At 40.9% G+C, this 25,274-nt stretch overlaps 1 protein-coding gene across 1 annotated transcript in view; it reads right to left on the reverse strand.

Moving 5' to 3' along the window:
* KCNMB2 (potassium calcium-activated channel subfamily M regulatory beta subunit 2) overlaps nucleotides 1–25,274 on the reverse strand; it is a 284,412-nt gene that overhangs the window by 16,697 nt on the left and 242,441 nt on the right. Inside the window, exons 2-4 of the mRNA XM_072618438.1 lie at nucleotides 17,034–17,156; nucleotides 5,737–5,907; nucleotides 1,706–1,901 (exon numbers count right to left, since the gene is read on the reverse strand). Of these exons, the coding sequence (XP_072474539.1) occupies nucleotides 1,706–1,901; nucleotides 5,737–5,907; nucleotides 17,034–17,089 (423 nt within the window). The 5' untranslated portion in view covers nucleotides 17,090–17,156. The remainder of the gene's footprint in view (nucleotides 1–1,705; nucleotides 1,902–5,736; nucleotides 5,908–17,033; nucleotides 17,157–25,274) is intronic.

Here is a 25,274-nt window from a genome sequence, read left to right on the forward strand (position 1 = left end):
AAAAAGAGAAAAGGACTTATATGTACAAAAGTAACAAAAGCAGCCCCTTTTTGTCATGGCAAAATACTGGAAATTGAGCAGATGCCCATCCATTGGGGAATGGCTGAACAAGCTGTGGTATATGAAGGTAATGGAATACTCTTGTGCAGTAAGAAATGATGAACAGGCAGATTTCAGAAAAATCTAGAAAGACATGTATGAACTGATGCAAAGTGAAATGAGCAGAACCAGGAAAATGTTGTACAGAGTATCAGCAGCACTGTGTGATGATCAACTCTGAATGACTCAGTTCTCAGCAACACAGTGATCCAAGACAAATACAAAAGACTCATGAAGGAATGCTCTCCACATCCATATAAAGAACTGATGGAATCTGAATACCAACTGAAACATATTCTTTTTGTTTAATTTATTCTTTTTTGTGTTTTTTTAAAGTTTGATTTATTTCTTCTTTCACAACTGTGACTAATATGGAAATTTACTTGCGTAATCTATATCAAATTACCTACCATTTTAGGAAGAAGGGAAAGGAGAGAGGGAGAAAAATTTGGAACTCAAAATCTTGTAAAAATGAATGCCAGAAATTGCCTTGACACGAAATTGGGAAAGATAAAATACTTTAAAAAAATACAGGTATACGAGGGGTGGATGATGAAAGAACTCAAAGTATCTTTCCACGCTTAGTCTGAATGGGAATAATTCTTGAGGAAAAAGTAATCAGGTGATTGATGTTTCTATAATGAAAACTTGATATTAGCATTCAAAACATGTGCTTAACTCCCCCAGTTCTAGTACAGGAAAGCTGGAAAGGATCAAAGGAAAAATTAGAGGCTCTAGAGATATTGCTTTTCATGCTAAATAATCTTGTCTAGATTATTTATAGATAATCTAGACAAATAAATAATTGTCTATATAGAAGATGTCCCAAAAGCTTTAGTGCAGTTATAAGCTTTAATAGCTTAAAATTTCACTATGACTTTTGGGATACTCTATATGTATACACACACATGAATATATGTGTATGTATATGTATAGATATACACACATAAATGCATACACGTAAATGTGTGCATATATATGTATATATCTGTTTATGTGCGTATATATCGCAATAGAACATAGGGTTCTTGAAAGAAGGGATTATTTAATTTCTTTGTGTCTATCCCTAATGGCTGACTACTCAAGAACGTGCCTGACACATAATAGTACTTATTCATCATTACTGATGGTTTAATTGCTGTCATGATCAAACCAAAGAATTATCTATCAGATGAAGAATTGGTGCCAATGGCAGAAAAACAAAAATTACCTGGACCTGATAGCACTTTCATGACCTGTGCTCACTAGGTGGTGGGTAATCTTTGCCTCCTTCTGCTGTGCAGCTGTGGTCTCTGACCTTGGAGAGACTCTTTCCATGAGAGTGATAACTAGGAGTATGGTGTTTTCATTTCCAAATGGGAATGAACAGTAAAGTAGCAACCAAATAAGCCAGTAACTGACATCCATACCTCTCACACAGGAAACCAGCCTTATGTAGATGTAGATAACATGTAACTTGGTGAATGGAGGAGAGTTGACTTCCTGGGTGAATTCTGGCCCTGGAATGCTAACTGAGGGACATTTTCAGAGTCAGGAGTTCAGAAAGCACTGAGAATAGCTGTCCCCATGAAGTCAGTCTGAGAAGAAATGCATGCTATGTGCTTACCTCAGAATTGATTTTCATTGTTTCTTCTGTGTGATAAAGTAAGAGCCTTTGCCCCGAAGAAGTTAGGTTAACATAGACCTGGAGGCAGGGATACTGAGAGTGCTTCCGACAGTCCGGACCACAATTAAAAGAGCAGTTAAATGCTTCTGTGATGGAAGCATTAAGCAGTGTGCATTGAGACTCTTCTGTCCATACACTGAAAAGGAGAGAGAGAGAGAGAAAGAGAGAGAGAGAGAGAGAGAGAGAGAGAGAGAGAGAGAGAGAGAGAGAGAGAGAGAGAGAGAGAGAGAGAGAGAGAGAGAGAGAGAGAGAGATATTCAATGACTTGTTCATGGTGACAGAGTAAGGGGCTAGAAGAGAATTCTAACCCAGGTCTTTTTGTCTGCACATCCAGCTCTGCACCCACTATGATGGGATACTTTCCCAGAATTATAGGTTATAGATAATTTGGAGAGAGAAATCATAGGTCTCCCCATCTCAGTCTAGTTCTTGTTTGTCTGATCTCCTCCCTAATCTGACTCTCCTTCTGTGCCAGGCTTAAGTCCAAGAACCCCAATGAGCCAGGAGCACATCTTGTACAGTCAAATGTTCATAGACTCCCACATTTAGAGCCAGAGAGACTGTAGAAACCAGCTACTCCAACCCCCTCATTTTACAGAGGCAGTAACTAGCCCCTTGGGAAGATGTGACTTGTTTGTGTTCACTTAGGACATAAACATCAGAGAAAGAATTTGGATCTAAGCCTTCTTGACTCTGAGTCTAGCACTTTATCCATCAAACTCTGGTACAAGGCTGTGACTCCTTGGTGCAGCTGAACCAGCTTAAAACATAATCCAGAAATGTTTAACAACATGAATAAAAATACAATACGATGTAGATAATGTTATCTTGTGGCTTTCTAAGTCAGTATGTGACAGGAAGAATCTGTTTCATTTCTATTTGATTTTTATATCACTGCATTAAACCACATTGTCTGTCTCTTAAGAAATTGTTGTTCAGTTATGTCTGACTCTTTGTGACCCTGTAGGGAGTTGTCTTTGCAAGCATACTAGAGTGGTTTACCATTTCCTCCTTCAGTGGATTAGGCAGACAGAGTTAAGTGGCTTGCTCAGTGCCACACAGCTAGTGCATGCCTGAGGTCAGATTTGAACCCAGGTTTATACTGCTTCTAGGCCCTGCACTTTATCCACTGAGCTATCTAGCTGCCTTATTCTCTTAGGAAAATCTAGATGCAAATTCTACCTTAAACATACTTAGCTGCATGGATAAGTGATAGTACTTCCAAAGTTCTGAAAAAGCCCCCAAGATTATGGTATATTTTCAGCAAGTCAATCAACTGATCCAGTGTGTGTGTGTTCATCCTTCGTTGCCGAAGAAGACCATGCCATCAGAAAAATAATGACATGACTTGCACTTGACTGTGTTGTGAGTGAGGGAGGGCTGTGCAGGTCACCAGCCTCACTTCTCTTCCACAGCTGTCTGAATCCAGTGACCAGATATTCATCAGGATGACTGAAGGTGACCTAGGATAAGGTAGTTGGGTTTAAGTGACTTGCCCAGTGTCTGAGGTGAGATTTGAACTCAGGTCCTCCTGACTCCTGCACTGGTGCTCTATCCAATGCACCACCTAGCTGTCCCAATTGATCCAGTAAATATTTACTAAACACCTACTCCGTGCCAGGGACTATGCCACCCACTAAGAGATATAAGAATGAAAAAATCCCTACTAACAATGAACTGATGGGGGAGACAAGTACAGAAATATGTATAGTAAATGTAAAGTTAATAAATATGTACGTATACATGAGTACATATGTATACACACAATATACTATATATGTATATGTGTATATGTACACACATTATATATGTAATATAGTATCATATATATATTTCCAATTGAGAAGAGGCCTTTCTCTAGAAATAGAAGGGTTAAATAATTTTGCCATTAGTTATTTTCTGCAACATGAGAACAAAGGAGAGTGTAAATTCTCCCTAGCTGCTAATTGGATTGGTCACGGTTATTAAAAAAAAAAAAAAGATTGTTTTTGAACTTGATGATCAGTGACTGCATTTGTAATTAGGAAGAAATAGAAGAGCAGTCCATCTCCAGCTTCTAGGTATAAACTGATTACTGTGGGCTGCTGGCACTTATTATCTCCAAGTTGAGCAGTTTTTTGGTACAGCCCCTCCATTCCCACTCTTGGCCCTTCCAAGGGTATGACTTTGTAGAAAAGGGGTGGTAGGGTGCTGTAGTTAGTAGACCCAATTTGTCAAAATCAAAGAGAAATGAAACAGATTCTTCCTGCCGGAAGATAAAACCAGAAAATTGTTTAAAGGGTGAAGAAGAAGGGGTGTCTCATCAGTTTAAGGGAATTGTGATTTCCCTGGGTGAGACGTGACGAGGTATGACGGGACTTTGCTGACGTGTCTGTGGGGAGCCTTAGGTGGGTCCTGGGTAGGCACAGTGGATTTGAAGTTTGGTCAGAGTAAGGCACATGACCCTGAGCCTAAAATATAGGCTTTTGAAGAGTGAACGTAGCTGAAAGGCATTAGCAGATTTTAGGGGAGTCCTAGCAACTGTGAAAGATGATGCCTTAATTTCAGCAAATGGCTGTGTTTCAATTAGATTTTGTTTCCACAATGAAGGTATTAATTTACATGGATAATGGGTGCTATAAAATAGCTATATTCCCCTTTCTAAATTAAACCTCCATTTTTCACAGGAGAGAATCTTACTTTTGTAGGCAACTGAATATCGTCATGATTTCCCAGGGGACTTAAACAAGTCATGCTTGTTTTGCTGTGGTGCCCAGCCCTTTAATTTATGGACAATAGAATGAATGGATTCTATGACCACACTTTGCAAAACTAGGTATATAGCTAGAAACTAGCTTTCAACAGAAAGTTTCTATATTTCCTTGGGCTTCTATTTTTTTTGTCCTGATCAACAATTTTATTGGCGTAGCACAATGGTGTCAAACTCATCTGGAAATGGGGGCCACTAAACCATACATAACAATTTCTCTGTGAGCCACATGTTGACTCAGAAAACCACATATTTGTATTATCTGTGTTTTACTGTATTTTGTCAAATACTTCCAAATTACACTTTAATCTGGTTTTATACACTTGGGAATGTTGTGGACTGCATGTTTGAGACCTCTGGTGCAGACAACAACCTGTACCAATCCAAATGAGCAACTTTTCTGCAGCTTGTAGACTTTGAGAATCATCTGCAGCATTGAGAAGCTAGATCTGGCATCCCAAAGCCAGTGTTTGTCTGAGTTAAAACTTAAACACAGGTCTTCCTGACTCAAAGATAAACTCCCTATCCATTATGCATCTTTCTGTTCAATTTAGTTTTAGTTTTGTGTGCCTGACTCTTCACGAACCCATTTGGGGTTTTCTCTGCAGAAATACCAGAGTAGTTAGCCATTTCTTTCTCCAGCTCATTCTACAGATGAGGAAACTGAGGCAAATAGGGTTAAGTTACTTGCTTAGGGTCATAAAACTAGCAAGTGTCTGAGGCTGGATTTGAACTCACAAAGATGAGTCTTCATGACTCCAGGCTTGGTGCTCTATGTACTGTGGTGCCACCTAGCCATCATATGATAAATATAAAACTGGAGACAGTAGGAAGAGTTGAGAGCCAGAGGAGTAAATCTCTGATGTTTACATGTGTGTAACGTTGGGTAAATTCTTGTTTTATTTATCCCATTCACATCCTTAGTGTCTACAAAACTACCTGGAACATAGTAGGTGTTTAATAAATACTTGTTGATTGACTTGACCATCCTGCACTTCAGTTTCCTCATCTCTAAGATGAGGGGGTTGGACTACTTGGCCTGTAAAATCCCTTTCAGCTCTAGACTGATGATCCTACCTATGATGGTTAGAATCTTGGTTTTGGTCTTGGCTTGTTGGGTAGAACGGTTGAATGTGAGTCTTGGGAAAAGGGAAAAATGGTCAGAAAAGAAGCATACAGGGAGCCAATTAACCAGATGTTTCCAGATAACACTGAAAATTACCTTTGCATGTATGAGCGAAGGAGTGTGATTCCTAGCAGAAAGTACATCATGATGGCACAGACCATCATAGCCAGTCCTAGGAGAATGGCCCGGTCCTCTCCAGCTTTCAGAGCGGTGACTGTTTTCCTTTTGTCCAGAAGGTCATGGTCCCTGATTTTTTGGTAAATATTTCTGAGGTTGAAAATAATAATTCTCATGTGAACATTACATTTTATCAATTTCCCCAGAGAGGGTACACTGCCATATCTTCAGAAGCAGGGAGAGCTTAGGGAGGCCCATTAAACCTTTCTGCAGTGTCCAGCATACGTGGACTCTTGTGGACACAGCAGCCCTTCTATCCCCAGAGCGTGCTTAAAAATACAACTGAGCACAGAAAAAGCACTGCCCCCTGATCTGTCAAATTTGTGTGCCAATTTACAGTTTTTTCCTAAAATTTACTTTTATTGCCTCTCTCCACCCTCCTTTCCCTGAAGAAAGAACACCCCTTCTTCTTCACCCTTTAAACAATTTTCTGGATTTATCTTGGGCCACTGATCCCTGAGTTTCATGCTCCCTGCTCTTGGGAAATTGGCAGATTTCAATAACCATTCATGGTTGGTCTTTTTCACAATTTTTAATGACCAAAGAAAAACATTCATCAGAGCAAATGTCAATACACAGTCTGGATCTGTCACCTTTGTCACTGAGTTGCTCCATGGTATGCGAACGGTGGAACCTTTTTGAGTAAACTCTGGACCATAGCTTTGGGTAGTGATGGTGTGAGAGGTCTCTGTTGATTTAAGATTAATGAGGAAGGAGATAAGAGAGTAATAACCTGGAGATCTGCTTCACATATTCATGCTTGGTGGGTTAGAAATGTGTTGACAGAATCCCCCCTGTTCTTCCCCAAATTCTATCGTTTTCTTTTGGTAGCACTTCATGTGCTTGTTGTTAAAGACAATTGTTCATAGGAAAGCAATATCTTAACTACGTTCCTAGAGCATCAACCTTTCCCCAAAAGTTTTCCCATTCTCCTAAGTTTAAAAGGACAGGTGAAGGTGATGAGTAGGACAAGAGACTTGTATGTTGAGAAGAGGGAAAACACCTTCCCCCCCAAAAAAGCCCACTAGACAAAATGGAGAACAAGGAAAACATTTCATAGTTGGGAGATAACATAGCTTAGTGAAGAGAGTATAGAACCTATATCTAAGAAGACCTGGATCTACTGATATTTACCATATTAGAAATAAAAACATCTTAGCATTATTATTATGAAAGTAGTTTTGACCTCACGGACCTCCTGAAAGGGCCTTGATGACCCCCAGGGATTTGCAGACCGTACTTTTAGAACCATAAATATACACATGTACTTAGAAAAATGTAAAATGGTATAAAATGGCAGCTGTTATTATTGAGATAAATGGCAAGGAAAGTAGAGAAGTTAAGTACCTATTAGGAAAAAAAGGGGGAGGGAGGAGAATCCAGAGTGGTCCAGAGTCTAGTTAGAGAAGAAATGGGCTTGAAGGGAATGAGGCTTGACTTTGGAAACAGAAGGATGAAGAGGGCTCTGAAAATGGGAGTTACCGATGTTTTGCATTAGTCACTTTCATATAAAAGCTCATGTGTAGCACAGTATCTTCCAGCTTTTTCCTAAGGTTTGATATGGGTCGCTGATGGGCACTGGACCCTAGATTTAATGGATTCTTGGGACTATCCTGGTCTAATGGCTTTCTGCCTTGGACTCATAAAGCCAAAGTAATAAAAGTGACATGGAATATTCTGGAAAGAGAGAGGGTGTGCTGGGTCTGCCAGCGAGAGCATGTGTATGGATTTTGTATAATTACAAAAAAAAAAAATGCCTCAATCGAAAAACTACTTAGCTTGGTTTGCAAATTGAAATTTTTTTTGGAGGGGAGGAGAGAAAGAAGAGTGGGAGGAGGGGACTGGACCTGTGATTTCATTGGTGCATGGAAATTTCAGGTAAGGAAATTTTCTCTGCCAATGATTTTCTGCAGTTTATAGTCTTAGAGATTTGCTTGGGGGCACTGGAAGATTAAGTGACGATGTCAGAGGGAGTTGAACCAAGTCTCCCTCATTGTGAGGTCAGCTCTCCATTAAGCCACACTCCCTCTCCTTTTTGCTAGTGTCCTGTACCTCTTGCAGTTGCTTTTGACAGGACTGAAAGTAATAGACTTGTTTATAAATATTTCTGTATAATGTCATTGAACACAATCCTATCCTTCCTATGTGGGATTGATACTATGATTTAATGAGAGTTTGGGGTATTTCATGGGACCCGCTGGTCTCCAGTTTCTAACTGTTGTCACCCTTGTGCTGTACTTGTCCATCCTCATGCCTTTGTGACTCCTGAGTCCTGCTGTTCCTGTATCTTTGACAGAAGTTGCCTTGATTCATTTCCCACTGTCCCAAGGCATGCTTCCATATCCTTTCTCATGCTTTCTCCTTTTTTTGTGTGTCACAGATCCCCTGGATAGTCTGGTGAAGCCTATGTATCCATTTACAATATAATGTTTTTGAATGCATAAAATAAAATACGTAGGATTATGAAAGAAATTAATCATATTGAAATAAAGTTATTCAAACAGTAAAAAAATGTTCATGGACACCTGGTTAAGAACTTGCTACTAGCTATATTGTGTCCCCAGTGTAGTGCTTGGCATATAGGGACTTTTGTATTTGTATCCCTGGTGCCTAGGATGGTGCCTGCAACATAAAAGATTCTTAATTAAGTGCTTGTTGATTGATTGATTGGGTCCTCTTCCCTAATTGCCACCCAGTGCCCACAGAATGATGAGACTGTCTTCCATATGGTCTTAATTGGTCAGGGAAGGGTGTCCTGACCTACGTCTGGCCATTGGACCCAGATGGCTCTGGAGGAGAAAGTGAGGCTGCTTCATTTAATTCCAGTTCACCTGCATGTCATGGCATCACCTCCCTAATGTCATGGTCCTCTCAAGAATGAAAGACAAACAATGGCAACAATTGGGCAGAAGAAATTTGCCCTCTCAGGGTTTCCCTTTCACTTCTAGACCCTTCCTTGGAATGTGTCTTTGCAAATAACTTTTGATGTACTTTAGTATTTTTATTCATACCTATCTGTCTGTCTGTCTGTCTGTCTGTCCGTCTGTCCGTCCATCCGTCCATCCATCCATCCATCCATCCATCCATCCATCCATCCATCCATCCATCTATCTGTCTTTCTGTCTGTCTATCCATCTGTCTGTTTATCTCTCTCTCTCTCTCTCTGTCTGTCCATCCATCCATCCATCCATCCATCCGTCCATGCTTCCTTCTCTCTCTCTCTATCTGTCTGTCTGTCTGTCTGTCTACCTGTCCATTGTCATCTTCATCATGAGCATCACCAGTACAAATCTCCAGCTAACCCAGCTAGGTGGGAAGTCTCTGCAAGCATGAAGTGACAGCCTGACTCTGCCGGGCTTCAGCTGCCTGCTGTAAAGTAATAATCTGATGTTGCTTTCCTATTATTATTTATCAAACTGTATTTAAGGCTGATAGCTGCTATTGAGATTTGCATGTTTCCCAGATGAAAGCAGGCAGGCAGCAACAGCCCAGCAGTCCCAGAACATTAGCCCATCCCACAGCATAACTTATGTCAAGCTCCAGACATAAAAGAGACACAGTGCAATCAGTCAGGAATGTCACCAGAACAGCCAGCATATAAAAATGATTCAAACGGGTGATTTGAAAACAAATAGCAATTTGGAAATGGTTATAAATGCTCTTCATATTCTCTGCAATGTGCAGAGGAGGCAAAAATTATGGACTCCCGCAGAACCAGAGGCATCGGGGGATGCAGATGTGACCTGGTGGGTAGAAGGTGGGGAGAGGGGTTGGGATTGATGGCCTGCCTGGGGAGGGGGAAAGGGGCACTGTCTGCCATGGAGAGGGCAGCCAAGGGAGGGGGAGAGTGGACCAGCATGCCTCCATTCCTATGGTTGCAAATCCCTAATGCAAATGTTTGGAAGAACAAAGGGTAAACTGAGGGAAAGTTTCCAAGCCAATCGATGTCAGCACCGATGGCAATGATGAACCTCTTTAAGCCTCTTCTTAAAGACCTCCAAGGAGAAGGAATCCTTCATCTCTCTAGGTGGCCCACCCCACTTTTGAGCAGGTCACATTGTGGGGAGATTTTTGTGACTTCTACCTGTGTGTGTGTGTGTGTGTGTGTGTGTGTGCGCGCGCGCGCACGTGCTTGGCCAAGTCAATCTACCTCTCAGGGCCTTAGCTTCCTCCTTTAAAATGAATGGGTTGGGTTTGAAAGCATTACTAGCTCACATTTATCTAGAACTTTAAGTGTTTTACACATATCTGCTCTTCGGAGGCCTTCACAACCTCCTTGGAAGGTAGGGGTTATTATTGAGCTCTTGGGCAGATTAAGAAACTTAGGTTTAGTAAGGTTTTGGAACTTGCCTAGGGTCTGATGGAGGGAGGATTTGAACCCAGTTCTTCCTGTCACTGGGTCCTGTACTTTTTAAACAACACTATGGTGCTTCTTAGAAGACCTTCTTGACTGGTCTCTAAGATCCTTTCCAGTTTTCAGTCTTCTGATTCTACAAATTTTATTATAAATAAATTTTCATATAACAAAATATGTCTTAGATCCCAAACCTTCATTTTTTTCTTTTTTCTTTCCTTCCTTCTTTTCCTCCTTCCTTCCTTCCTTCCTTTCCTCCCTCCCTCCCTCCCCCTTCTCTTTCTTTTTCTTCATTTTCTTTCAGATGGTACTCAGTATAACAAAATTTCAGGTGAACCAAGGCCCAAATTGAGAGCACCCCTTGAAGTCCATTTTCTTCAGCATGTTATTCTGATATTAATTAAGTACACGCACACACCTACAGGGACAGATACAGCCTGGGGGTAATAGTGGCAGTAAAAAAAGTTATTCTTCCTTGGTGACCTTAAACAACCATTGAGATCCAGGCTTCCTTGGCATCAGGTTTACTGGCCATAACATTCATATTAGAGAAATGGAGGGAAAGAAGCCAAGATTAGCTTTTAATTGATAGAGCAGTTTTTCTTCCAGACCTCATTTTCGTCATATCCCTTTTAAGAAGAGGAGACCCTGCTACTATCAGTCTTAGTTGGAATATGGAGATATGCAGTACCTTGCAGTGGTTGCTTAATTAATGTCTTCTGAACTGAAGATTTGTTGAATGCAGAAGCTGACTGGCCTGTTGGTAGTGAGATAGGGGAGTGCAGTGGATAGAGAAATGGATTTAGAAAGAAGATAAATCTGGGTTTGGATCCTACCTCTGACATTAGCTATGTGACCTTGAACTAAATGATCACTGATCCCTTCCAACCCTTAAATTCTATGATTCAGTGAATCTGTCCTCAACAACATTTTTATCATCAGCTGGTGGTTCTTATCTTTTTCGATGGGGTTCTGAAAGAAATGGTCCTTGGATAAATTGCTATTCTGCTTCTAATCTTTTATATTTAATGTTCTCTGTACAAGTGGATGAAATACCTGCTTTTTGCAACTGAATAAAAATATTCGCATGTCAGATAATTACAGATAGGTTCACTGAGAGCATCCTTGGGATGCCAGTAGCAGACTGGACTATAGGTATTAAATGCATCTCATCATGGCCCCACAAGATTTTGATCTCCTCTGCCAGGTCTCTGTATTTGGAAAACTTCTCATCCAATGTAGCTTGGAGATTATGAATATTTGAGATGACAAAATCTATGAAAGACATGGTTCTCAAGTTTTTATGGATCGCTGCTTTGTCTGGGGGGTTGTGGGCAGCAGTTTGGCCTGTGATAATAGTCCAGTTTCAGTAAAATTTATTGGTGTTATTCTCCAGGATATTTTGAGGTGTGCATCTTTTGAGGTGTGAAATTCTTTTATCAGCTTGAACTTACTAATGAATCAATTAAAGATGAAATTGTCATAGATTTCATTGGGAAATTGCTTGACTTTATAGATTGAGCTTTGAGCCAAGAGACAAGAGCTCCATTTTGGAAGAATGGAGCAATGGAAACCCTGTGAGATTTAGAGGCCAAGGAACTGAGTTCAAATCCCTTATCTACTACTTACTAACAGAAGAAACCAAGGTTTTTCTGACTAATTTTTTGACCAGTTCTCACTAACAGAGCTAATGTTTCTCTCTGAAATATTAAAAGGGAAACTCAGCAAGGGTTTTGGGTCTAAGAGTTTTAGCTTTTAGGCTGCAATGAAAAGTGCCCTTCTGCTAGTTCCTCTGAGGGCAAACCCATGGGGCCCGAGATTGCTGAATGCCAGCTGAGCAGAAAATAAATGGAGTTGCTACATCTTTTAGCCCCAGGAGAACACAAACTGTTAACTCAGATGACAGGAGCAGGAGCCGCTGGATTGTTTCCTCCTTTAGGGATGTCTCAGCTCTAATGACAAAAGTGACCTTTATGCTGCCTTTTTGTCTAACAGAGCCTCCTATGGAATTAACTCTGCCCCAATGATGCTCTGGTTTGTACGGACATTACCTTCTACCATATTGATTTCTCATGTTTCTTTGACTAATTACCGTTTGTGGTTTTATGGTCTCTATTGCTTGGTCTGATTCTCCTGTTTGTGGGGAGCAGCTGTCTGCCATTTCTTTCCTTTTCAGTCTTTGTATCTCCCCAACCCCCCAAAAGAATATAAGCTTCTTGAGGGCAGGGAGTATCTATCTCCCTTTTGTTTGTGTCCCCAGAGCCTGGCACTATGCCTGGCACATAGAAAATGCTTGCTAAATGCTGGCTGATTGATTTGTATTTCCAGCACCTAGTACTTGGCACATTGCATGCCCTGAATAAATGTTTGTTGAATTGAATTGACTGAAAATGCTTTGAATTTAATCCCTCATATCATTCCAGGCTCACATCAAATATGACCTGCTGTACAGAGCCTTTTCTAATCCCTACAGTTATTACTGCTTCTCTCCCTTAAACTAAACTATCATCATTTGTTCATATTTTATATTGTCTTAGCAAAGTGTAAGCTGCTTGAGGGTAGGGCTGTTTTCATTTTGTATGCCTAGCATTGTGCACTATGACTTGTACTTCTTTTTTGGACAAGGGCTATGATGCCATTGGTATAGAGAACTCCCAGTGAGGAAACTTTCATTCAGTGCAGGTTGACCACTGCGTTGCAATTTGAATCCTGGCAGAGCCCCTGGGGTTAACCCTAAGCAGTTAAGTGAGTGTGCCCAGGGTCCTACAGCCAGTCTGTGTCAGAGGGGACCTGAACTTGACACTTCCTGACTGAGGCCAGCTCTCTGTGCCTGACTGCTTCTCACTTTGTACATGATAACGGATGTATATATTATAGTGGATGGCAAATTGACTGACCACACAGTAGGAATTCTGAGGCCTCCTTTTGAAATGCTGAACTATGGCGTCATGCAGTGTTGAAACCATTGTATTCACAAATGTGTAAAAATTATTAATTCATCTATATGAACTTTTTAGGTCAAATGATATCTTGGTCCACTTTCTATTAATGTGAAATAGCATAAAGGGTATTCCAAGAGCATGGTCATGTGGTTCAATGCACTGACTTTATAGAGAACAATATGAGGTTTAGACGTGTTTTCCATTGCTCCATGCTTCCAAAATGGTGCTTGCTTCCCTTGGCCCAAGGCTTAATCTATGAAATCAACCAATTTCCCAATGAAATCTATGGTAATTTCATCTTTAATTGATCCATTACTAAATTCAAGTTGATAAAATAATCTCATTCAAATTATCAGATAAGAGAAGAGGATAAAATCTCTGAAGGCTTCAGGTAAATTCAAATAAATTGATTTCCTAAAGAGTCCCCAGGATAATAATAGTAATAATAATATATCATAATTATATATATTAAGGTTTGCAAAGCACTTTTCATATATTATCTCATTTGATCTCATAGTATTTTACAGTCAGCCTGCAATTTTCTTAGTTCTGGGGTCTGTCTTTCCTGTAAGTTCTAAATTAAGGTTTTTCATTTTGCAATTAGAAATTCTGAGCTTTAAGAAAACTCAATTAAAGAGGAGATTTGCCCAGAAGGGAAAAATGTATTTTAATTCAAAAATAAGACAAAAAATCATTAAATTCACGAGACTGAAATGAAGGATAGAAACCAGTAGGGATGGGGGGAGGGGATAGTGAACGATCTAAAAATGATTAGAAATGACTCTTTGCTCAATAGAAACAGAAATGAGATCATATTTGTGAAGCACTTAACACAGTACCTGGTACATAGCAGGTCAAAGGTTCCCAAACTTATTTGACCTACTTTAGATAAAGTTACTCATTGTCCCCCTGGACACCTACTTTCTTTAACTCCTTAATGTTTTTTCCTCAAATTTTGCATCATTTCAAACATTTTTTTAAGAATGATGTATTTTAAATTTAATAATTTATTGTAAATTTGTGTTTTTTCCCTGCATTGAAATTTTGATGATGCAATATTGCATCATGTAACATTATGTATTATAAACAGTCATCATGTATGTGTAAATAAGTCATTACACACACATGTTCCTGCTGATGCATGCTGGATTTGCTGACAATGAGTGACACGTTTGCCTACCAACCCTTGCTTGTCAAGCAAGACCTGTTGGCGGACTTGACCACTGATCAGTTGTAACTTGCATTTTATGTGTTTATTTGGAAAATAATGTAATCACTATGACTTAAACTCTGCTACACAAGCAATGAAATACGTACGAAGTTTTTCAAAATTTTCTCTTCTTTTCTTATGCTTCCACCACCCCTTTATTTTTACTCAATGCCTCCCCACCCCAGTTACACTCAAGGCTACTACCCCTCCTCTCTGATCATTCCAGTGTCCACCAGGGGGCAGTATCACCCACTTTTGGAACCTATGCATAGATACTTAATAAATGCTTCTTCCTTCTTCCCTTCCTTTCTCCTTCCTTTCCTCTCTTTTCATTTTCCCCTTTCCTTCCCCTTTCCCTTATTTCCCTTTCCCCCTTTTCCTTTACCTTCCCTATCTATTTCCCTTTCCCCTTCCCTTTTCCCTTTCCCCTTTCTCCTTTTCCTTCCCTCTTCCCCTTTCTCTTTCCTGCCCTCTTTTCCTTTGGGACTTGTTGAGGTGGAATTTATTTTCCTTTCAATTCTGCATCTTCCCCTAAGCATTTGTGGTACATACTGCAGTGCTCTGGTGTCTCAACTGTGAATATTCTTGGGGGAATCTAAACTCCATGAGCCATTTGGCTCGTGTAGACAAAACAGTGTAGGATAGATAGAAGAGGCAGTTTGGTGGTCCGGTGGATAGAATACTGGACCTGCAACGAAATCCCGCCTCAGACACTTACTAGATATGTAATCCTGGACAAGTCGCTCAACTTGTCAGCCTCAATTGCTTGATCGGTAAAATAAGGATAATAATAGCATCTACCTTCCAGAGGTGTTAGGATAAAATGAGATACTTGTAAAGCATTTTGCAAACCTTAAGGCACTATTCTATGAATGCTAATTACTATTCTTCTTCTTATTAAGCCTAAGGTTCCTGGTTCACTGAGTTCTGGAGTAACTACAGTAGTTCAACTAGAGGGATCAAGTGACTCCCCGAGGCTTCAAGTTTCTTAGAATCTTAGTGGGGAAAAGGACTTTAAAAGCTTGTTTAGTTCAACCTATACCTGAATGACACCCTGACAATATTATCCCCAAATGGTCATTCAGCCTTTGCTTGAGGTCCTCCAATGAAGGAGAGCCCATTTTTTCCTAAGGCATCTCAACTTACTTTTGGACAATTCTAAGTGTTAGGGAGTTTGACTTGATAATAAGCTGGAATTTATCTCTTTGCAGCTGCCACACTTTGCTTATATTTCTGCTGTCTAGACTTAAGCGTGACAAATCCAGCTCTTCTATATGACAGCCCTTTAGGATCATAGTATCATCGATTAGGAGATGGAAAGGACCTTTGAGATAATTTAGTTCAATCTGTTCATTTTATGGATGATCAAACTGAAGCTAGGAGAAGTGAAGTGACTTGCCCAAGGTCATTGGGTTGTAAGTGGATTTGAACCTGGCTCATCTGATTCTGACTCATGCTTCTTTCCCCTAACCCCCTCCCCCAGGGGCTTTCTTATTCATGTATATTACTAAGGTGTGTTTAATCAAATCCTATTAGAGGAAAGTAAATGCAAAGAGTAGCCACTGTTCACATATCTTCTCCAGATCTTATTACATCTTCAGGAATGATGCACACTGTAATGTACAGAGTCACAGTAGTTTCTGGGGAGAAACATATTCTCATGTTCTGGAGTGGAGGAGTGCTGGAGCTGACTGTACCTACAGAAATGTGTTCTCTTTATCTCCCTCCATATCTCCATTTAAGCTGCAAAATAGGTTCCAAAGAACGGAAACTGAGTTAATATGGTACTTAGAGAAATTGGGTAGAATCATAGCATCTTGCATCTGGAGCACATAAAAGGCCCTTCACAGAGTAGAAAAGTCACTTTGCTTTAAGCCTTTAGAAAGAGATATGAAAGTCTAGCTATTAAAAACAAAGGCCTAAGTGAAATTTTTATAAACAGCCACAGGTGTTTTGAGAGCTGGTTCTCTTTGGACCCACAGAGTTTTGCTTTAAAAATCTTCCTTTTTCCTGGAATTCAGTGGATGTTAATAGGGAAAATAAAGAAAAGACTTGATTTCTTCCTGCACTCCACTCAGATGATCAGAGCTGAGATTCTATGAGTCACTATCAGAATTAAAACTTCCCTTAACCTATAGTATGTTTATTTGGCATTTCAAATTCCATTTCTTTAAATGCAGGGAAATGGCACCCAGTGAATGAGAGACATAGAAGAATAAAAGAGAAGGTGAGAAGACAAACTTTTTTCCTGGGGGTTGGTGGGAGACTCTCTAGACTATTAGGAAATAAATGACAACATGCAGATAGACAGTGACTGGAAGGTGAGGTGGGCTTTGTGGCTGACAACTTCTCTTTCATCCTAGGTTTATACTGCCCTCTACCTCCAGGCTTCCTTCCTTCCTTCCTTCCTTCCTTCCTTCCTTCCTTCCTTCCTTCCTTCCTTCCTTCCTTCCTTCCTTCCTTCCTTCCTTCCTTCCTTCCTTCCTTCCTTCCCCTCTTCTATGACCCTCATTTCTCTGGGGATTAGAGGCTCTCATTTCTTAACCTACTTGAGTAAGTTATGCTGCTATGTGTACTGCACATATACACACACAGGATAGACAGACCCACAGATGCACTTACTATAGCTCCACTACCTGGTGTTGTCTGGTTGACTTTGTCTCTGGGTGACATGACAAGAGTAGTATAAAGGGGTGCCAGAAGCATTTACCTTTTTTCATCATGTCTATAAGATGAGGAGGTCCGGCCACTGGTCCATATAAACATCTTAGAGGGTGTTTGTCCAGAAGACCCTTTTCTTATGGTGGAAGTCTGTGAGCAATGGCGGAAGGACCTAGGAGGAGAGGAATAGTCTTCAACATAGGTTGGATTCCCCCGGGGGAAAGTCAAGTCCATTGCTGTAGGTGTTCCGGGATGGATCTTATCAGACATCAGTAACGCTTAGTAGTTTTTCTTCAAATGAGACAGGGCTTCGGATGACTAATGGTAATATGCAAAACAAAACGAAACAAAAAACCAAGAGGATTTTCTCTTTCGTTCCAAGTTTGGTAATTGACATTACATTGTCTTTTTTATACTATGATTTCCTTTTTCTGCTGTTCAGAGAAGTGATCAAAAATAAGGTTATAGCTATTTCCTAGAGGTTTCTCTCTCCCTCCTTCCCTCCCTCCCTACCCCCCCCCGTCTCTCTGTCTCTGTCTCTCTGTCTCTGTCTCTGTCTCTCCCCTCCCTCCCTGCCTCCCTTCCTTTCATCTTCTCTCTCTCCCTCTCCTTCTCTTCTTCTGTCTCTTTCCTTCCCCCTCTTCTCCTCTCCTTCCCCTCCTCTCTCTCTGATTCCCTCTCCTTTTCTCTCTGCTCTTTCTCCTCTCCTTTTCTTCCTCTCCTTCCCTCTCCTCTCCTCTGTCTTTTCCTTTCCTCTCTCTTCTGTCTCCATCTCTATGTTTTTGTCTTTATCTCTATCCTCTCTGTCTCTATGTATGTTAATTTGTCCTTGCAGTCCCATGATTTGTACTAGAAAAATTCCCTTGAGATGGCCCCCATTCCGGTTAAGTGCCACACAAAACACTTATCTTTGACAAACTTCTCTGCTCAACTTTGGGTGCAAAAACTGATTTCTTATAACATACTTTTGCTGGTTACTCCATCGTAGATTCCAAAGGCACGCTCTGGCTGCCCAGACCATGGTTAAAGGCTGAGTGCAACTAACTTTCCCCGCATTGGGGCACCACAGCAGCATGGCCAGATGTTCCTTACTGCCCTCAGATAGCCAGCCATATTGCAGAGTAAATGTTGAAGTTTGCTTTTCTTTGTACCTGGTCAGCTTAGGGATTAACTCCTTCCTCTCCAAGCTCTTTCTATCTGTTCCCATTTATCTTCTTGTAGACTTAGTTCCCCATCCACAGCTGAAGGTTGAAGTACTCTGTGGGTCCTAAACTCTTACCAAATGCAAAGTCATTTCCTAAGCCATGACAAGGAAGGGAGGAAAACAGAGGCAGCCTGGTGTAATGGGAAGCAAGCTGAATGTGGAGTCAGAGGACCTAGGACCACAGATTTAGCACAGAAAAAGATTTTAGGGATCATCCAGCTTAACCTTCTCATTTTTTAGATGAGGAAACTGAGACCCAGGGAAATGAAGTAACTAGGTCAAGGTCACGTAGGAAATAAGTTAAATTCTATCTCTCTAACTTAAAAGTAGCTTGAATTTGGACAGGTCACCGCCTCTCTAGACCTCAATTTCCCCATCTGTAAAATGAGAGGGTTGAATTAGATAACTGATTAGTTCCATATTGATTATCCTATGATCCATGGGTTACAACACCTTAAGTCTCATACTTAGGGTTTTCAAGTGGTTAGTCTTCAGCTGACCACCATACTGGGGGTGAATGAGATGGGTTTGGGAAGAAAAACTAGAGACAGACCAAGTGAGAGTTGGGAGATCTGGGTTCTAGTCTTAGCTTTGCCATTTAAAGAGTTGTGTGATTCCTGGAAAGTCATTTAACCTTTCTTGGATTTAAGAAAGGTCAAATGTTATAGAGCTTTACCTAAACACTGAAGAAATTGGACCTGTCCTTGAATCAAAGGTCTACTTGTCACTTCTGTGACCAGGTCCTTAACCTTTCTGGGTCTCAGTTTCTTCATCTAAAACTCTGAAGGTTGGTCATTGACCTCAGCTGTTAGTGCACTTATTCACTCCTTCTCCTCTGAAATTAGTTCATATTCACTTTGTATATATTTTCAAATTAAACATCCACTAAGTACCTGCTGTGCTTTGGGCTCTGCACTAAATATTTCCCACCCAGCTGCTCTCCTGAATTTCATGATCCCCAGAAACTCGTCATCTGCAAGAGATATTGGCTCTGAAACTTACATCTCCTCAGTGCCCCTTGCCCCTGGGAACCCTCCCTCTCTTGGACTGGAGAGTATAGAGGGTAGACATCGGAACCTCCATTTAAGGAGGGTGGCCCTTCCATCATTTCCCATTCTGCTGAAGGACTACATCATGTCCCTGTCACAGGTACCCTCTTCCCTTTTCATTTAATGTATTGTCTCCTCCATTAAACTGTGAATTCCTTGAGCGCAGGGACTGTGTTTTTTCTTTCCTTATATTCCGAAAGCTTAACACTGTGCTTGACACATAGTACACATTTAAGTAAATGTTTCTTGACTGATTAAATACTGGGCATGCAGAGAAAGACTAAAGATAGCCTCTGCTCTCAAGAAGCTCCTGGTCTAATGAAGGAGACAAGACTATGTACAAAGATACTATATATAGGATAAATAAGAAATAATTAATAGAAGGAAGGTGAGAGAATTAAGAGGGATTGAAAAGGGCTTCCTGTAGAAGATGGGGTTTTAGCTGGTCCTTGAAGGAATCCAGGGAAGCTAGAAGCAAAGATGAGGAGGGGGAGAATTCTAGGCATGGGGGCAGCCAGTGAAAATGGCTGCAGTGGGGAGATGGAGTTTGTTCTTTGAGGAACAGCAAGGAGGTCACTGTCATTGAATGGCAGAGAATGGAGGGGATGAAATTTAAGGTGAAAGAACATTGGAAAGATATATGTGGCAGGCAGGTTATGATGGTCTGAATGCTAAGAAGATCTTATATTCGATCTTGGAGGTGATAGGGAGCCATTGGAGTTTGTGGAGCGTGTGTGTGTATGTGTGTGTGTGTGTGTGTGTGTGTGTGTGTGTGTATGTTGTGGTGATATCGCCAGATCTGCTGTTAGGAAGAGCACGTTTAGAGGTCAGTGGAGGATGGACTGGAGAGGGAAGGGACTTGTGGCAGGGAGATGGAGCCATTTCATCCTATCCTCTGCAGCAGATCAACCTTTCTGTTATTCTCATTCTGATTCATCTTCAATCTCTATCCCCACTAGCTACCATTTCATTTCTCTCCTCCATTTTGTGGATGACCTTCTTGAGAAGACCATCTATAATTGATGAGTCCCTTTCCTTTACTCTCAATCTTTTTAACTCTATAGTCTAGTTTTCAGCTTCATCATTCAATTGAAACTGCTCTCTCCAAAGTTACTAACAATTTCTTAATTGCCAAAACAAATGGCCTTTCCTCAGTCCTTATCTGCCTTGACCTCTCTGCAGCCTTCAACACTATCAATCATCCCTCTTTCCTCTACCTTCTCTCTGGGTTTTTGAGACACTACTCTTTCCTTGGTGAAGGAAATATTTTCAGTCAATCAGTAAACATCTATTAAGCAATTACTATGCACTGGGCTCTGTGCTAAGTAATTCCCACCCAGCTGCTCTCCTGAACTTCATGATCCCCAGAAACTCCTACCTGTGTGCTCCACCTTTTACCTGACTGCTCCTTCTCAGTCTCTTTAACTTAATCTTCTTCCAGTTCACACCTCCTAATAGTGGGTGGGCCACAAAGCTCTGTCCTGGATCCTCTCCTCATACCTCCTCTCCCCTCCCCTCCCGTCTCCTCTCCCCTTCTTTTCCTCCAAACCGTTCTCCCTAATTTCCTTGTTACTGTTGAGGGTACCACCATCCTCTCAGTCATCCAGGCTCACAACTTAGGATCATCTTCCTCATCCTCTCTCATCCTCCACCCTCACATTCAATCTGTTGCCAAGACCTATCAGTTTTACCTTCATAACATCTCTCACACGTGCTTTCATCTCTCCTCTGACACTGACACCACCCTGATGCAGGTACTTGTCACTTCACACCCGGACTATTGCAATAAAACTTTTCATGTGTATGAGTTGCTTTTCTCTAATAAAATGGAAGCTTTTTGAGGACAGGGACTGTTTTGTTTATTTTTTTTATACCCTTAAAACTGTACCTGGTGCACAGTAGGCATTTAATGTAGGTGGCACAGAAAATAGAGCTCTAGGGTTGGAGTCAGGAAGGTCTGAGTCCAAATCTGGAATCAGATACCTTTATCTGCCTCAATTTCCTCCTCTATAAAGGAGAGATAATAATTGCAACTACCTCTTAGGGTTATTATGAGGATCAAATGAGATAATATTTGGAAAGTGCTTAGCACAGTGCCTAGCACATAGTAGGAATTTAATAAAAGTTTTTTTCTCCCTCCCTTCCTCCCCCCTCCCCCCGTCCTCCCTTCCTCCCTTCTTTCCTTCCTCCCTCCCTTCCTTCCTTCCTTTCTTCCTTCTTTCCTTCCTTCCTTCCTGTCCTAAATCATGATCCCATGATTTAATGATCTCAGCTCTAAGAGTCTACATTTTAGAGAGCTCAGTGCTAAAGATAACAGCCTTAGGTAGCAAAATGAGGAGAGATGAGTTAATGATATGCATTATTAAGGGTGAGGATGGGGTTCTTAGCCAGAGATTAGACTTGCCACATGAAGGCATTCAAAGCCTTCTGGTAGGGTCTCTATTGAATAGCTCTTGGAGTCAACAGGACAGCAATGAGGTAAAGAAGAAAGACTCTAAGATGTCATAAAGATTTCTTGGTCAAAATAAGGGTGAGAGAGGAAAGAGACCCTTTCCCCATTTGTTTTTTGAGGATCATAGTTGGAATAATACTATGGAACTGAAAAGGGCATCAGACAAGTCCTATACATAACTGTGGAAAGGATCTCAATGACCAAGGAACTCACTTTGCCAGAAGGGGAAGAATTATTGCCTCTGCTAGCTTTTAAAAGTGACTTTGGAAAACTACTTGAAAAAGTACAATCAAATGGAACAGTGATTAAGTCAGACATTAAATCAGTCCATTTGCTGGCACTAAGGAAACAAGGAAAGTCTTTAAATAGAATCACCTTTTCCCAAAGAACTGGTTTGACAATCTTTGAGGATAATATTTCATCACTGACACTGGCCAAAACTGCCTCCCCCCCATTGACTGGCATTATGGGACAATCTGCATTTTCCCAGGAGCAAATCACTTTGATTCTTCAGTCATCCTCATGCCCTGCCTTTGTAGACTAGCCCCCACTTCCAACTACACTCTACATCCCTTTTGATTGGTGAGTTCACCATACCCAACCTGATCTTGACCCAGCACATCCCCCTTCCAACCTAATTCCCCCATTTGTTACTGCAACAGTCTCTACTGACATTTCATGAGGCATCCTCCCCAGTAGAGAGAAAGCTCCCTAGGATCCAATACTGTTTCTTGTCTGTCTGTATTCCTAGCACCTAGCACAGTGCCCAGCACATATTAGGCTCTTCATAAAAGCATCTTGATGGAATATTTTGTATACATTGTGTATTTACTTATCTCTAAACATAGTGTTTCCTCCAGTAGAATGAAGGCAAGAATGGTTTCCTGTTTGTATTCCTAGAACCCACTACAGTATCTGGCACATATTAAGCATTTAATAAAAGTGTTGATTGACTGGAAGATTATTTATTTTGTATGCATTTGTATTTAACTATCTGTGTATATGTTGTTTTCTCTCAGTAGAATGGGCAACTCTTGAGAGCAGGCACTGTTTCCTATTTGTCTCTATCCCTAGCACTCAGCAAAGGCTCTGGTCCCATATCAGGCAGTTAGCAAATGCTTGTTGAATTGAATTAAATTGAATTGAATAGTGAGGATCATTTATTTCTACCTGGGTGTCAGGTATAGCATCACAGCCTCCCTCCTGTTGTTCAAGTCAACACAGAGAAAGGAAGAGGAACGATATCCTTATTCCAATTAACTGTCTTTTACTTAAGCTTTTAGGAGAAAGCTTAGCATCTCCTTAGTCTATTCTAATAAATGGATTGAAAGCCATTTTCTTTTCATGATGACAAACTACTGTTGAAAACTTGAGAAGTTAGTGGTTAATTAAAATGAGAGAGCTCCTCTAAAAAGGGTACATAGATTTTGTATGTGTGTGTAGGTATTTTTTTTTTAAACCAACAATCTGGACTTCAAAGAAATCCTTAGGATTCAGAATATGGTAATGGAAGCCTGTTTGCAAACCTTTCTCAGCTCAAAGGCAGCCCTCCTGAACTCTCTGAGTAATTAACTCCACTTTTCAAGCTTTAGGAGACAAGGTGCCTTCCGTGCACTTTGGATTATGAAAAAACGTTCAGAGAAAAGAAAGTAAAGGAATTCTTTTATTTGAATTTCAAAAATCTCTGCACACAACCAGGAAGCAGTCAATTTCTGGCGTTTAAAGCACTGGACTAGGAATGAAGAAACTAGTATTGCCTCCACTCTGGAGTGACCTTGACGTTGGAGTAGGCTTGGGAAGATTACCTAAGATAGAGTTGCTGTGGGTAAGTTTGGGTCATCAGTGAAAGTAAAATGGGGTAAGAACTTTATTTCCCTTCAACCAGTTTCTACTGTGTGGTTACCGAGCAATGGGTCCCAACAAGTTCTACGTTCTAGGCTCTATGCTAGGCACTGGGGCTATAAAGAAAAATGAGACAGTCCCTGCCCTCTGGCAGCTTAAATTCCATTAAAAAGAGGCCAGATAGTGCTGCAAGTGATTGGCTGAAGATTTTCAATATGCCTTTCAGCTACACTGAATGTTTCCCTGTGTCCTGAGTTTCTCTTTTTCTTGGGGAACACTGGGTAGAAATAGTCAAAGCGACTGACATATCCACAAAGTAAAACCCCAGGACATCAAAGGAATTATGTGTTCGTGTTCATCTCCTGGTGTGACTGTACCTGTGGTCAGACTGATACCCTCTGTGCTGGGCATCAGCACAGTGGGGCAACCTCCCCCCATCCTTAACTTGTTTTTGCCTCCAGTGAAATAAATGATTTGAAATTATAGTTTTGCCCAAAGCACCTTGGAAAGAATCACCACCCTCCTACCCTGGGCCCCTTTTCTGTAGTAGATTAAGATTTACAGAGTGCTTGGGTAAGGGCTTTTGGGTGAAATGGATGAAATTGACCCTACCTGCCTGCCAGTCTGACTGACCTTAAAGCAAAATTATGAAGTAGGGTAGGAACAGGGGGATAGCAACTATGCCTATGATTTCAATGATGTCACAACTCCCAGATGAGAACACTCGCTCCAACAATAAAGGTTTGTACCTTTTCATCAACTTGTCTTTGCAGTCTATACTCTGGCATATTGTTCAGGGCTCCAGAAGCCCCCATTCTGCTTTCTCCTCTCTTCTCCCAGGTGTTCAGCTTGTCCTGGGCTGTTCCTCCCCCACACCCAGTCAGGCTTGACTTCCTACTTCCATCAGACCTTGCTTATTCTATGTTTCCATCCCTCACATCTCCTGTTCTCTCAAGGCTAATCTGATGAATTCATTAGTGCCAAGTGTCCAAAGCTGATAACAGCTTAATATGTTACATCCTGCATGGCTACCCTTCCATGTCTTAACCCAAAGGAGTGAATAATGATGGGAAGTTCATGAGTCAACAAGGGAGGATTTGGCAAGCAGAAACTCCCTTTTGGTGCCCCTCACTTCATAATAGCTGACATTTATATAGTGCTATTTAGAAAAGTGCTTTCTGTACGTGATATCACTGAGCCTCACAAGAACCTTGTAGATAAGAAGTTTATGCTTAGAAAAGTTAAATACCTTGGCTATTGAAAAGGAATAAAACACTTTTCTTAAGAGATCTGAGTCCTGAAAGGACAAAGTACATTTTCTCATTTGCTGCCCATTTCTTTCCAAAAAGAAAAGCAGTTGTGAAGCTATATTGCCTTTCTGAACAAAGAGAATATGCTGTTGAAAGTCTGACTTTGTCTCATTTCCATAGCTGCATCACCTCAAACCTGACCTCTCCCCCAGAAAAGGGCTACCTGTCTACTAGGCAACAGTCATTGCCTGTTATTGGTTATTGTTCAGACCATAGTGATGCCACCAACTTTAGTTTGTAAGGACTTAACATGATGATTTGGACAATTTCCTTTGTTGATTTTGTGGCCCAGAGGGCTAAGCAATGAACTGGAATGAAGATGCCTATGTTTTAGCTTCAGTTCTGTTGTTGTAGATGATGACATTATGAGCATTTGTTCAACAAGCAATTATTAAGTGCCTACTATATACCAAGGGAATCCCTTCCCTCACCC

The sequence above is a fragment of the Notamacropus eugenii genome, chromosome 6 (genome assembly GCF_028372415.1).
Source record: "Notamacropus eugenii isolate mMacEug1 chromosome 6, mMacEug1.pri_v2, whole genome shotgun sequence".
NCBI lineage: Eukaryota > Metazoa > Chordata > Mammalia > Diprotodontia > Macropodidae > Notamacropus > Notamacropus eugenii.